This window comes from Cottoperca gobio, chromosome 21, assembly GCF_900634415.1.
Source record: "Cottoperca gobio chromosome 21, fCotGob3.1, whole genome shotgun sequence".
In the NCBI taxonomy this organism is placed as follows: domain Eukaryota; kingdom Metazoa; phylum Chordata; class Actinopteri; order Perciformes; family Bovichtidae; genus Cottoperca; species Cottoperca gobio.
This window is the reverse complement of record NC_041375.1, coordinates 12,798,256-12,813,890: the sequence shown is the minus strand read 5'-3', so window position 1 is coordinate 12,813,890 and position 15,635 is coordinate 12,798,256. Positions and strand designations below refer to the sequence as shown.

Sequence of the window (15,635 nt, the reverse complement as noted above, 5' to 3'; positions counted from 1 at the left end):
AAAAATGTTAAAATGGCACATTTCAAACATTTGTCTCATGTATTTTATCTATTTATTTGAAATCGATGTATTATTTAAAATGTATCAAAAGTGCATTAATAGCTGCATTTTCAGAGTTGTACAGACAGTGCCCCCTGCAGCCCAAGGGTGGAATAGCCAGAAGCGAGTGTATTACAATAATGTCAAGTAGATCTTTTCTATCCTCAAATTCTTTTGGCATTTTATCTTCAATTCTTTGACATTTACTCTGACAATTCTCGTTACAAACATACAGTACCATGGACTGATACAGAGTAATAGCAGGAAATTCTTTATTTTCTCTGCTTAATATGCTTTTTAACACTTTTCTATTTCTATTATTCAGTTTCCACTTGCAGGCATAATTCAGCATCAAATTCAGCTGAACATTGTTAGTTAATGAAGAGATGATTAGAACTATTTCCTCAAAATACAAACGTTCCAGTCTTTCGCTCCACAATGAGCTATGTACACACACTCGCTTAAAAACATAGAAAATCTTTTTTTAAGTGTCATTCAGCAGGTAGGAGCCATGTTGGGCAGAGAGAGACAAGTGCATCATGGGGAATGACCTTTGACCTGTAAGAATAGATGTACAAGGACATGTTACACTTCATCAGTAATGCAAATATTGTAGGCATTACCAGATATAAATTAGATTTCTAGATGGATGGGACTTCATCATCTACATGGGGCATAATGGGCAACATTCAGGGGGCTTCAGGTTCACACTGGTTCTTTACCTCAGGGCAGGGCTAGGGCACAGCACAGCATGAGCCAATGAGGTTAGCTTGTGAAGGCCTCGAAGTCTGAGTCTGAAACAGGAAGCAGGATGTGTAAGACAAACAACAAATTCCAATTTAACTGCCAATAATATGGTACAATCAGTTGTTTGTCAGCATATTGTTAGAGGAGGAACAAAATGAAAACGGAAGCAGAAGAGATCAGTAGAAAATAAGAGGTTTGATAACAAAGTGCAAAATACAATTATAATCTGTGGAAATTTCAAATTTGTGATGATTAGTGCTACATGGAAATCTTGGAGCCAAATTTGCTGGAAAACAGAAAAAATACATTTTAAGTTATTAATTAACGTTGTCTTCTTTCTTATCAACGTAATAGTTCAAATGAAAATCACCTTAGTTTGCAGAGAAAAGCAGGTGAAACTGTGGCACAAAATAAGGTTTAGGTCATGGGTGAGTAGAGAGAGGAGATGGACAGATGGACAGGCACACGTGTAATGATCAACACAAAGCTTTTTGAAGGGACACATTTGTCCGGACAACATACTGAGTGAACTCAAACGTAAGCATCAAGTTCTGTTGGGCCTTTAATTTAAATTAAATGATGTGCACTCATTTCATTCTTTTTAAAATCACTGATATAAATCTGTTTCATAGATCCAGAAAGACCAGACCCAGAAAGTTATTCTCATGTATCGTTGTTAGTTGAAGTAGTAATGATAGTACTCATTATAGCACTAGTACTAGTATGACATGAAATCAGTGACACATACTGTAACTGCCATAATCTAAAAAAGAAATCAAATGTTTCAAATATCCTCTTCGGCTCAGTCTTTATTTGTTTTTTTTCTCCCTTTTAACAATTGTAAAAATAAAAATAACAAAAACACATTTCAATGTAGTACAAATAATACAGGCAGATATATTTATTTATAAGAGAAACCATCTGGATCCTTCTCATTCCCTCTCCACAAGCAACAACAGTTTCGAGAGGAGAAATTAAAACAACAACAATTACTTGCACTTGTTTAGACGGATGATGTGTTCTCACAGCTGTGCTTATCTTTTGCCAGTGATGATAGTTATTATTTAAATTGAAAGCAAAACTCATGCTATGAAAAACAAATCTAACACTCGTGACAACCAAAAAACAAACCTATTGTGCTCTATGTGTAACAGCAGTGCAAGGGAAGGGACAGTACCTGCAATAAGGTACCTATTAAGACAGGTGTGTCTTTGAAGAGCACTAAAAATGATATCACTTAAATATAAACAATGTTCCCCCATCATTAGAGTCTCTCTTCCCACATCTCACACCTGCACCTGGACAGTTTTCCAGCAGCAGCCACAGACAGTGTTTTGTTTTTGTTATTCACATTTCCTGCACTGTGCACAGAAAACTGTACCTCAAGCCATTTACTACAATGTTGCTCTGGTGCAAAGGTGGGAACAGACATGCCAACAAAAAAAAGTATATTGTTTTGGTTTCATAAAAACAAACAAAATATTTAGATTTATTCTCAACTCCTCCCGAGATACGTTCTTCATTTTTGGCAGATCATTATCACTTCTTTTAATGCCATGTTACTTCAGCAGTCAACAATCTGTGTAATTGTTCACACTGCGCAGCTAAACTGGAGCAGGTGGGGTTAAGTGTTTAGCTTTAGGTTGTACTTATTTAAAATCAATGCAGCTACAGTACCTTCCCAAGACCTTGGGAAATCAAACCCAGCAGTGATTTAAAGCTCTATCTTTTTAAACATTCACAATGCAGTTGAATGCGATCACTCTCACTCCTCCGATCAGTAATGTGTAGATTTTACTTTTTTCTTTCTAACTTGGCAGATTTGCAGCGATAATGTAAGCAACGCAAACACAATGTAAAGTAGTAAACATGTGCGAAGGCACCAGATTTATAAAAATGATTATTTGTAACTGTGGTTTACGATCAGTCCTAACGCTGTACACATTGTACACTGTGCTTTGCCTTCCAACTCATGCTGCCCCGTCCCAATCTCCAATTTGACCAAACACGGTGATGATGTTTTAGTGAAGGTGTATTAAGGCCAAGATATGTACTTACATTTAATGATACATCGACTACCGATTCAACCGATTCTGACTGTGAAACCACAAGGTGCATTTGCAAAGTGTGTGTGCTTGTTCCACATAGATTTTACTATATACATCATAGAAATTAGTATCACCTGATCTATAAGCGGAGGTCTTTTTTTAATCAAACTAGTATTTATGTGTTATTAAATTCTGTAGACTGCTTTAGATTTAGATCCCTTTGCCAGAAAGTCAGAATTAAACACTTCTATGGCTGAGTCTTAACTGACTCAAACACACACACACACACACACACACACACAAACACAAACACACACAACACTTACTAGGATTTAAATCTCTACCAATTTGGCCACATCTATATCCCTCTCAATCCCACTCTTTGCAGTCTGCGTAAAATAATTGGCATATTTGCATACATTCAGAAGCAATCCTCTGCATTGCTTTGCATTTGATTTGATATTTTAGCTGTACTGGCAAATTATATGGAAATGTCGGGGTTGGCACCGTGTCAGAGTTGACTCACTGTCTCTTTTAGACGTGTTAAGACTGCATGAAAGCCTTGTGATCAGTTGAGGCACTGCCTCAAATTAAGAGTCTGGCCATCGCATCACATTAGAGTCTGGCTGAAGGCAGAAACACTGAGGTAAAAAATAAGGCATCCCAAATACACACATACACACACGCACTGCATTAACACACATTACATCCGCACTTCTTTTTCTTTTTCACACTACCATCGCTATTTTTCATGGCAGGTGCTAACTCTTCTTCACTGCTTTGGCTTAGAGGCGTCGTGGTGGCAGTTGTGGATGACTCAGGGGAGAAGTCTGGTTCACTGGTTCCCTTTCCCTCCGTTTCCCACCCAGCTCCAGGCCCTGAGCCCATTTTAAACTGCCCCTCTTCATCTCTCTCCCCTACAACAATCTCAGCCACATTCAAATGTGTAGTCTTAACAACCCCGCCTCCTTTACAGCCACTAGTTTTGCCACTCATGGCTCTGCCCCCACCCCCAGCACCTGATATGAAGTCGGTAGCAGCTGCTTTCTGCTGGGCGTCCAATTCTGACAAGCTGCATGCCAAAGCCATCTGCAGATCTTCATCTTCTTCGTCATCCTCGCTGCCCCCTGCAACCCCGTAGTTGTAGAATGGAGCGGAGCTAAATGAGCGGTGTGTGGCTGCAGAGTGAGGGGCTGGGGCGGGATCTGTCAGACTCGGCAGGTGATCTGTTTTGGATTTGCGGCTTCTGAGGAGAGTGACGGGGCTTTCCGTCTCGTCGGCTCAGCTCCAGTGCGAGGGCCATTTCATCCTCCACACCTGGGAACAACACACACAACAACAAAGGTGGGTCTGTGCACAAGCAACATGGTAACTCCATGTGCACAAACATGCAGAAATGCATAACTACATAATCTACATTTTGTGACATAATTGTATCTCCAATGGCAATATCTAAAACCTCTTCTAATACAAAGGTTTTAAAAGAAAGTCCAACGTTTGACTTTGAATGTGTTCCTGTCTTTGTTAGATTTATTATTCCTATTATTATTTGTGTTGCGTTTGTTGGATTCAGTCAAGATATTGCTTGTTTCTTTGGTGGAATCACTTAAATTCATTGAAACCGTTGAAGAAAGTGTATGGATCGAAAATGTTACATATTTCACACCACTCAGTGTGTGTTGTCTTACCATTGATTAGGACACTCTTTAACATCCCATCCTCCTCTATCTCTGTTCTTTCCTGCCCGTTCTCCCTTACCCTGTAAGCAAGACAAATACACAGATAAATAGTAGTATTCAAATGTCTCCATCATTGTTTAGTGTGTGCTTTACTGTGTCTAGTGCTTTCTTTCTTTCTTTCTTTCTTTTGTATAAATCGCTGTCTCTTATCAAACATAAATACAGACTTAACCTTGTAAAAGTCCCCCTGTATAAGAACTTCAATTAAAATATTCACATGACCTTTAAAGTTCTTTATTAAAGTTCCCCCACTGTAGATTTATAGAAAGATAGCACCAGCCTATTTTGAAAGTGTAGGAAAATGAAACTGTACAATTATGTCAGATTTCAGATCATTTTCTAAAGTATGTTCATTGCTCACAACAAGCCATGCCCATGTGTCCCTGTTGGGATAAAAAGTAATGAAATATTTGAAAATATTATATTTATTTATAATATTTTCCAGGCAGGGTAGCTTTGCTAAGGACGGCATTACATACTTCTTGGTGGTGGTGCGTTTGCCATTGATGATGCGAGTGGAAGTAGAAACTGATTTGAAGTTGCCCATCCCGCCACCCATGTTGTCCATCCCATCCAGACCACTCAGGGAAGAGGAGAAGGACGTAAAGTCCACTGAAAAGTCGACAGATGATCAGGAAAGGAAAGCAGAAGAGAAGAAAAGAGACATTGATTCATTTTTGCTGTTTCATTATGTAATCTCAGTGTGTGCAACGCGGTTGTATGCCTCCGCCAACCAGTCAGGTTGCAGTTTACATCGATGTCTGCACAAAATGTCCTTTTACACATTTGTTGGAAATTGTCATAACTAGCGTAATACATTTTTTAATTTTGGGCAAAACCGTGTTTTGTTAGGTCACAGTGTCGTTAACCTTTGACCCCAAAATTCTAATCAGTTCATCCTTGAGTCCAACTTGACATTTGCTTTAAAATGATGAGAAAAGGGTTTTATCTATAGAATCCATAACCCATGTTTAGGTGAGCTACATCAGTCAATTACCCGGCTGTGTAGTTTGGAGCATAAGTCACTTCTATGATTACATGGAGTTTAAAAAATATTTGAACTGATGAAAGCATTTTAACAGTATTTTACAGGACATTGTAAAGTATGGTAGACTTCTATCTCTTGAACAAAAAGAAGGTTTATATAGACAAATATAAAAATACATTTACCTCATATTTCAGTGAACTATTCTCCATCAGTTTCCTGATTAAAGACTACATTAAAGAAGCAGCTATTCAGCAGAATTGCTTTTGGTGTTTTGACATGCCTTGATGGCTCATTCAACAGCGCCAGTACAGGATACTGTATTCACCATGCAACTTTCATGTAACTGTTTACCTCCTGCTGAAGGAAAAGAAAAGAAGCGGCTGGGGCCGAGGCGAGAAGAAGAGCCTCCAAAGGATGAGAAGTCATCTGGATGAGAGAAAGAAAAAGAGAGACACTGTTAGCTAAGGTGTAATATTACATTAGTTTGTTTTATGATACTAACTAACTAAGAAGTTAGACTTCAGTCAAGCATTGGGATCTTCTGTTTTGAGGGCTTAGATTTGGATTAATTTTATTTATTTCCAACATGTAATAAATAAGCAAACAAAAGTCAAAAACAAAATGTAAAACATATCATATAGCAAACTCTTTTTATGCAAATTCTCGTACACAATATGTGTAATTATTCGCACAAGTGATGAATACAAAAAGGGGGATTAGCAGACTCCTAATTTCATTAGCAGCTGTCCAGAGAGGATCCATCAAACATGAAAACTGTCAAATTGTAACTGACACCAATTACTTTGATTATAGTACTGATTTCCCCAAATTTGATTTTCAAACAAATGTTCATTAAAAAAATAATTGAAATACAACCCCACATGAATATTTTAAATATATATGGATAATAAATTACCAAAGAAGTTAGCGAAGGGATCCTGGCCACCAAAAAACTCTCTGAACACATCATCTGGGTTGCGGAATGTGAAGGTGAATCCTGGGAAATCTGATGAGAAGTCTGAGCTGGAGGAACCTGGGAAATTAAGTCGTCAAGGTCAGGTGGGCGAGGAGCAACCAAGAGAGTGGAAGAGTAGGAGAAAGCGTAGATGAGGAAAACATATTAGGGGATGAAACAGAAGGTGCAGGAAACGAAAGGAAGGAAATGTGGGGAGACGCCACAGCAAAGAGAGTGAAATGTAAAGGATGCAATAATATGTTGGAGCGGAATTTTATTTACCTGTTTGTCTCGTTCTCTCATTTCCATATCTGTCATATGATTCACGCTTACTCTCTGTAGTAGAGGAACAGAGTACAATTTAATGATGGAATAAAAACCCACAGACACTAATGCAACTCACTCTCCTCTCATGCAATCCCACACACATCAGTTCAATTCAAAAGTGCTATGTTAGAAACTGATTTATGTATTCTACGAATGAAGTTCCTTTCTGATTCATAACTCACAGCATCAAACCCCAACAGCCACTTGACAACACACACACACACACACACACACACACACACACACACACACACACACACACACACACACGACTTACTGTCAGATAGGACTTCATAAGCCTCTGACAGTTCCTTGAACTTTGTCTCTGCTTCCTCTTTGTTGTCTGGATTTTTGTCTGGATGCCATTTCAGTGCCAGTTTCCTGTACCTGAAATCACAAGCAAAACAAACACAGACGTTGACCCATGAAAGTAAATATATATATATATATTCTAAAACAACACACCCTGCTCACTGAGACCATTTCCATGTTTTTGAGAAGAAGTCTGTATTTTTCATACCAGTGGTTGTCAAACCTCTATTTATGGGTCAAGTTACGATGCATAATGAGATATTGTATTTTTGGTGTCAGGTCATTTTACATCTTCTGAAAAGAGGATGTTTTAGTTTGAAATCCAATTTAAATGTGGTCTTAAGTTCATAAAATCACATACAAACAAGAAACTGCTCATTTTGAACCTGGCGATGTTAAATCAAAATGTAAACTCCAAATGTATTTTCATGAATTGTATTTTATATTCAAGTAGTATTTAATGAATTGTGTAAAATAAGTCTTGAGAGAGACTCGCAAGATACTCACGCCTTCTTGATGTCATCCTGAGAGGCTGTTTTGGACACTCCCAGGACATTATAGTAATCCACCATGTTGTCTCCTGTCTCTCCTCACCACACCGCCCCCTGAAAGAGTCCAGAATATACTCAACTCTGATTGGACACGCACATTCTGTATTTGTCAAATTACTGTCTCTGAACACTTTGGTAAAACCTTGGTATCTCTGGTATTTCCTCAAGTCCAAAAAAGGAAGAAACAGCTCAATGTTCTTTATTTATTTAATTTGCATGTAGTGGTCATATACAGTCTAAGGAATGGCTAAAGAAGGCAATGTGTAATGTAAACATAGTTGTTTATCCTTCTATACACTAAAGTATTGACAAATACAGATCATGAAAATGTGTTATTCCCTTTTTTGGAATTAGATCATCCACACAGCTGTTTTCACTTATTTTTGCCTGTTCAGACATTTTCTCAGGACTGTGTGGGCGTCAGTAGGCAACACTTGATTGACACCTCCGCCGCTATATTGTTAGTTTGGCTACATCTGTTATGTCATGACACAGTTTGCTATTCATACAATATTTTGTACATTGTTCAATGTTCAAATTCACTTTGACTGATCTCTTGCCTGGCGAAAAGCTACAACAACATAAATATAAAACATTTTGCCAAAGAAGTCAGCGTATTTATATGAAAGCCACATCAAGTTCACATGATTGGCATTGACAAGCGTTGCTCTTTAAAGCATCATTCTTTCATTAGTTTTCAGAATGAGTCATCATGCATCACACACGCATGGAATAATGAAGATGACTGTCATATTGATTTAGACTAAAATCATTACTGTGAACAAAGTCTCACATCTATAGCCACAACCTAAAAACATTTAGAGTGGGGGTATGGGATAATACAGTTACAGTCATTACGCATAGTGCTGTTTTCAATGTTATCAATGAAAGACCAGTGACTTATCTGAGATATATGAATGAAAAGACTCATAACAAGACTCCATTAAGTACATTTGAGTTGTAACCAGCATATGATCCATGTTTATAATATAGCATATGGTAATAAGATAACAGTGTTTCTTAAACCTTTTTAAAACATTTGTTATTACAAGTTATAAAAGGATTTTGACTAGATAACTATAGAGGTAACTTGATTAACATAATTTATAGAGATCAATTAATTTCCCTGAATCACAAATGAGGCCTTATGGTGTAGCAGTTGCAGGCGTACTGTAGGGTAAAATATGTTTCTTTTAATGTTACACACAACAAAATTAAGGATGCTTTATTTTTGTTCTGCACAGGCTAAATTAGCTATAAGCCTAGATGAATATTACTTGTAATCATATTAAGGTTTGAATGTTTTTCTCTAAACATTTTGAATTGTTTTGATTATTTTATTTGATCACTAATAGCCTTCTTGAATGTGCCCTTGACCTAATAAGACCTCAGTGCAGTCAGTAGTTCCATTATAGCCAGAGTCAGCATGCAAACCACAATGCCAATCTCATTAGTGGACTTCACCACTTTTAGGGCAGAAGGGGACTTCCAAACTGAGGTAAAATAACTAAACTTAACTTCCTATGCCCCCTCAGGGACAGCCATGCGCTCACACAAGTATTATTACTATGTTATTTCTAGCGTCATGGCATCTGACAACTGCAGCTGACATGACAGTGGGCCTACGCAAACTTACATACACGGGCAGATGCACTTGCATGGAGGTGCTGTCTATATTCAAGTAGGCTCACTACATTAACATTAAGGGTACCTTTAACAGCATTTAATTTTTTTGGTTAACACAATACTTCCTATTATGGCAAAGTTGTATGTCTATAATAAACTGTAGAAGCTACATGCTCAGTGGGTAAAGCCGCAACTTATCACGACTAGCCAAAGCTATATGGACCTACCGTCTGAGTCTTTCGGCCTAATTAGTTAGCAGTTTAGCCGTCTGTCCACCGGTTTGGAGCGACAATGAATTAGTTATGATAGCGGTGCCTCTGGTATGCGCTCCCTCTCGCTTCGTGACAGCCGCACAGACAGCCTCCTCCTTCAGTCCTCCGCTCCACCGCCCCGACACAAATATTCTCTAACACAATATGTCTACTGCAGTGTAGGCTACCATTTTACCTCTGCAGTCTACGGTCCCCACCGGGAAAACAAGTGGACAGACAAGCCTATTTGCCTCGTGTGCTGGTCTAAGCGGCACGCGCTACGTCACTATCAGCTGAGAGAGAAAAATAGAGCGCCTGGAACATGCGAGTGTTTTTGTTAACGTCGTCAGACCCGCCCTGCCTCAAACACTGCCTGTTGCTCTGTGCTAATGTGGCTTAACCAATAAAACCAGCAACTTCTGATGGTAGTCACGGATACCTAGTATGGCAAACCATTCAGGTTAGACATATGAACCAAATTATCACATTTGTTCACAGATACTTTAAAAATAATTTCATGCCACATCATTTAAAAACCGGTATCCGACGCATTTATATTCATGCTTGCCCAAGCACAGTTGTTACCAATGCACTGGTGACAAGTGGCTCTAACCAATGTACTCAAATAAGCTACTGTGCTAAAGTTTATTTTATACTTTTACTCGAATACACTTTTCTGATAGCCACAGTTACTTTGCAGATTTAAATTGTACATACAAACCTAAGGCTAGGTTATACGATATGATTCATTGTTATACATTGAAGCACCCAATGATAAGTAGTTCAAAAAATACCTCAAAATGCTTCTAACACATTCATTATTATAAGTCATAATTATCTAATAATGCAGGCCTACAATAATTGTATGTTCACAGTGGCAAACTTATTGCGTAAGGACTACATTTTACTGATACAAGTTATGTTCTTGCATACATAACTGTTAATTGTAATACTTTTACTTGGGTAAATGAGCTGAACACTTCGTCCACTGCTGACTATAACTACAAGTGTGTGCTTGTAAAGAAGCAGAACATTGTAGTCATAGAAGATCTCGATCAACTCATTGCACAGTAGTCCTTCTTATATTTAATAGACCAAAGAAGTGTAGCTTAACAGAAAGAACGCTTTTAGTCCAGTGTGTGACTCACCAGCATCACATGTTGAATTTATGGACGAGTCAGTCATGTTTAAATGACTCAACCTCTTTATTTTCAGTCTGAGGAGAAAAACTAACTCATATAACTTTACTTTCTGGTCACATTGCTCCCATCTAGTGGCTGATGGAAGCAACTACAGGTACAAGGCCTGCCCATACACTTTGTGGCTGATCATCAACATGGCACAAAAAGGCAGGAAATTGGCAAAGATGTCTTTTGTAGGTAGCTGCATGTAAACACACATTTTGAAATCCAGCAAAACACTGAAACCCCGTCTATTATAACAAATATAACAAAATGTATAGTATATACTATTTGTATCCACGTTTACTTTTACGTTTACGTTTATTTGGCCAAAGTATTTTGTACTTCATACCTTTTATAGACAGTAATCATTGTAATTATCATCATGGTGCTAAATATATGTTTCCTCTACTAAAGCCAGGTATAATCTGTAGCAGTCAGAAATGTTAAATGCAAAGTTCAACAGTCTCAGATCACTCCAGATGATTAAGTATAACATGCGTACAAGTCTATAGGCTAGCAAGGTGTTTAAATATTGTTATTGTAATAATTTACAATAAAATGTTTTCTTAATGTTCTGCCAAGCTATGCTCAGGAATGAGTTCAGGAATGATCACAATTCATCACTTAAAAGGTTTATAAGAACATTTTATTGATAATACTGATATTGCTCACCACCACAGGTTATCAGAGTGTTGTTAGGAATGTGCTGCATTAATGATGACTTTTTGAAAGTGTGATATGTGTTTGGCCCTTTTAATACTCCTCTCCCTCTTCATCCTCCTCTCCCATGGTGTCAGTGCCAACCTCTTCATAATCCTTCTCCAGAGCAGCCATATCTTCTCTGGCCTCCGAGAACTCTCCCTCCTCCATGCCCTCCCCAACATACCAGTGGACAAAGGCTCTTTTGGCGTACATGAGGTCAAACTTGTGGTCGAGACGAGCCCAGGCCTCAGCGATGGCTGTGGTGTTGCTCAGCATGCACACAGCCCGCTGCACCTTGGCCAGGTCTCCACCAGGAACCGCTGTTGGAGGCTGATAGTTGATGCCCACCTTGAAGCCTGTGGGGCACCAGTCCACAAACTGGATGGAGCGTTTGGTCTTGATAGCAGCAATGGCGGTGTTGACATCTTTGGGCACCACATCACCACGATACAGCAGACAGCAGGCCATGTATTTACCATGACGAGGATCACACTTCACCATCTGATTGGCTGGCTCAAAGCAAGCATTGGTAATGTCAGCAACAGACAGCTGCTCATGGTAGGCTTTCTCCGCAGAGATGACTGGAGCATAGGTGGCCAGAGGGAAGTGGATACGAGGGTAAGGCACCAAGTTGGTCTGGAACTCTGTCAGGTCAACATTCAGGGCTCCATCGAAGCGAAGCGAGGCTGTGATTGAAGACACAATCTGGCCAATGAGCCTGTTCAGGTTGGTGTAAGTTGGCCTGTCAATATCAAGATTTCTGCGGCAGATGTCGTAGATGGCTTCGTTGTCCACCATGAAGGCACAGTCAGAGTGCTCCAGGGTGGTGTGGGTGGTCAGGATGGAGTTGTAAGGCTCAACCACTGCGGTAGAGACCTGGGGGGCCGGGTAGACAGCAAATTCAAGTTTTGATTTCTTTCCGTAATCAACAGAGAGTCTTTCCATCAGCAGGGAGGTGAAGCCTGAGCCTGTGCCTCCACCAAAGGAGTGGAAGATGAGGAATCCTTGCAGGCCAGTGCACTGATCAGCCTGAAAGGAACATTTGCCTTGATTATTCAAAATGCCATTTCAGTTACATAATATCAAAAGGTATGAAGTCACATGAAAAAATCTCCATTCTGAAGATTTCTTTCAAAACTAGCTTTTTGGAGCACTAAATCTTGTTTAGCCAAAAGACAAGCCTACCAAAATGCTAAACCTATCCAGCAAACTAACTAAATTCTCACCAGTTTACGAGTCCTGTCCAGAACCAGATCAATGATCTCCTTGCCGATGGTGTAGTGTCCACGGGCGTAGTTGTTGGCTGCATCTTCCTTTCCTGTAATCAGCTGCTCAGGGTGGAACAGCTGACGGTAAGTTCCTGTACGCACCTCATCTATGAAAGGAACATTGAAAACAAGAGTAAGAGCTAATTTCCACGGGGTATGAATGTTTTAAACATTATATTTGTTCAGATAATTAAATACGAAAAGCATAAGCTGCTCTACTTTGCTCTAAGTTGAAGTATAGAGTGTCCACAGAGTACATACAGTATTCTTGTAGTTTATAAATTAGGGGTGTGAAGTTAAGTCTATATGTAAGTTTATTTACACACTATTTACACATTACTGACCGATGACCGTGGGTTCCAGGTCGACAAAGATGGCTCTGGGAACATGCTTTCCTGCCCCTGTCTCACTGAAGAAGGTGTTGAAGGAGTCATCTCCTCCTCCGATAGTCTTGTCACTGGGCATCTGTCCATTTGGCTGGATCCCATGTTCCAGACAGTACAGTTCCCAGCATGCATTGCCCATCTGGGTTCCGGCTTGGCCGACGTGCATTGAAATACACTCACGCTGAAAAAAAGAAGGGAGAGAGGTTGGTTAAAGGAGAATGACAACTAATAATATGAAATGTACTGTACATTAACTATCCAAATTCAAGTATTACTGTATTTGCTAAAAAAGAAACAAACAAGATCTGTTTTTATTATTACTTTATACAACCCATGTTCTCTCTTTGAACTTCAAGTCGAATGACAATCTTTGGTTAGACATCTGCACTCAGTTCAGACAGGAAACTGCTTATTTGACAAAGAAACATTGACAGCTGAATACTGTGTGCCAGAGCAGAATGTTGAAAAAAGAAAAAAAACCTGCTCTTTGTATGTTTTACTTTTGTTTGGCTTATTTGAAGCTATTGTTCTGCACTTAAAGGATTGTACCTATTTGAAGCTAATGCACTTGCAAGATTCTTGCTGTTCGGAGTTGTATCCTCATGATTGTTTGCACTTTTTGTAAGTCGCTTTGGACAAAAGCGTCAGCTAAATGAACTGTAATGTAACGTAATGTAACGTAATGAAGCGTTCAGCTGCTCAAAGTGCTTACAAGCGAGCCTTTCAATGAAAGCAGCTATTAGAATGTCCAGCGTCTGCACTCTTGTTTAGGAGATTGCAGCGAACGTGGACAGAAAATATAGTTACTAATGAAAAGCAGTTTTAAAAGCCCTAATAACCCATTTAATGGAGTTTCCTCAAAAAGTGGAACCTATAATTCAAGGCAGACAGGAAGGCCATGTTTCAAGAAGATGGTAAAGCCCCCCCCACCCCACTTCTCCATCCTGTTTCTCCTCCCTTTCCTCCTCCCCTCCCCTTTTCTGTCTCTCCTCCCCCACCCTGTCCAGCTGCATGGTGCTGTGTAACAGTCAGGGATGTCTCTCTCTCTCGCTCCCTCTCTCCACATCTCTCTCCTAACAAAAACTCCTAACAGCTGCAAAATGGCTGCCAAGTAACTCATACTATACGCCAAACCACTCCTCTTTTTTCTGTCCTTTCTATCCATCCCCCACTGCCACGATTATTCCGATCACTCTTTAGTAAAGATTACTTTAATTCTTCAAACAAACACCTGAGGAAGACTTTTGGTTATTTGTTTACCCTTTAGTTACATATGTGTCTTGCTTTATAACTAGATGGAGTACATCAAACAAGTATGGAAATGACAAAACAGTCTAACTTGTAAAGTGTCTGTTATCTGACCTAGATTGTCTAAGAGTAGGCCTACAGACATGACTTATGGAGTCTTGCAATCATAAGTAGTTATCCCATGGCATTCCTCTACCTGAACTCTCACCAGACATGCCCTAAAAAAAAGTTTCAATACAAAATTTCAGCTCAAAACTAAAGTCACTTAATAGGATAAAGCTTCTTTTCCAAAGCAGAGGCCTTATGAGCATTAAAGAGGCCCGGCTGTTTAATCCATCTAATGCTAAGAAACGGAGACAAAGGGAGGCTGAAGGGTAGGGCGAAAGTGGAAATTTCAAGGCTACGTCATGAGCCAAGCTGTTACTCACCATTTTGTCTGCTCGTCCTTCGACTGACGTTGAGGATTCAGATACAAGGCAGAAGTGGGGAGGAGAGAGAGTCACGGTTTATATAGGCAAGGGTGTGGAGGGGGCAGGCAGGAAACCACAGCAAGCAGCTGCATAGCTCATTGGGAGGGAGCAGCAGTTTAAAAAAAAAGTAAAAAAAGAGGGAAGTCCCTAATACTGTCTGTAATGTTATCGTCCCTTACCTTTATCTGCTTTGTGTGTCAGTTTGAGATTAGATGCTTATGCATACAAACATAGCACTTCCATTTTCTTTATGATCACGTTTCCCCCCTATTCCCTCATTTTGTGTGTGTGAGGGAGTTTCATTACACACAACACTTAAATGAGTTGTTTTGTTGGGGAATTTACCAGTAACAGGCAAAGTGTTCGCCCCTGAAGATTTCTCAACACATAATACACAGTATATGTATTTAACAAGAGCTGTGGGCTAGGATAGTGGTTATGCTTATTTGATGCATGCATCTGCACCCACACATTCATCGACACACACATCGACACACACAGCTTTTGTCTGTGTAAAATCAATAAATGAATAATCACACAATATTGATCTGAAGAGAAAAGGAAAAGTCTATGGAGTTTTTTATTCTCAATGATCACATGTACAAGACATATGCTTTAATAGTAGGAAAAGTAAATTATAAACATAAGAATCCTTACAAGTAATATGAGATGACACGCAATATACAGTGTTTGAGTTCAATCAGCTAATTCAGAATACACAGAGAAACATCACGCCTCTGAAATGTTAAAAGATTAAACACAAAATAAACTTTCAAGAAATGTTGAGGCCAGAT

The 15,635-nt window shown here is 39.3% G+C and overlaps 2 protein-coding genes across 2 annotated transcripts; both read right to left on the bottom strand.

The window, feature by feature from the left end:
* Positions 1–25: 25 nt before the first annotated feature.
* Positions 26–9,889, bottom strand: dnajb2 (DnaJ heat shock protein family (Hsp40) member B2). Its single transcript, XM_029459728.1, is given in 12 exon segments — positions 26–597; positions 762–833; positions 3,854–4,025; positions 4,027–4,151; positions 4,523–4,593; positions 5,053–5,185; positions 5,913–5,987; positions 6,478–6,594; positions 6,799–6,852; positions 7,121–7,230; positions 7,663–7,760; positions 9,560–9,889. Coding segments are annotated over 10 exon segments (951 nt in total). The 5' UTR covers positions 7,728–7,760; positions 9,560–9,889; the 3' UTR covers positions 26–597; positions 762–804.
* Positions 9,890–11,391: 1,502 nt separating this feature from the next.
* LOC115026766 (tubulin alpha chain-like) lies at positions 11,392–14,890 on the bottom strand. Its single transcript, XM_029459725.1, has 4 exons — positions 14,800–14,890; positions 13,082–13,304; positions 12,696–12,844; positions 11,392–12,498 (listed from the first exon to the last, which is right to left on the bottom strand). Exons 1-4 carry the CDS (start codon positions 14,800–14,802, stop codon positions 11,521–11,523), a joined length of 1,353 nt encoding a protein of 450 aa, XP_029315585.1. The 5' UTR covers positions 14,803–14,890; the 3' UTR covers positions 11,392–11,520.
* Positions 14,891–15,635: the final 745 nt, after the last annotated feature.

Coding starts and splice junctions, on each gene's coding strand:
- LOC115026766 (XM_029459725.1), bottom strand. Junction 12,845..13,081: donor CCTGGAACCCACGGTCATCG/GTCAGTAATGTG, acceptor TTCCTTTCATAG/ATGAGGTGCGTACAGGAACT. Junction 12,499..12,695: donor TGGACAGGACTCGTAAACTG/GTGAGAATTTAG, acceptor TGTTCCTTTCAG/GCTGATCAGTGCACTGGCCT.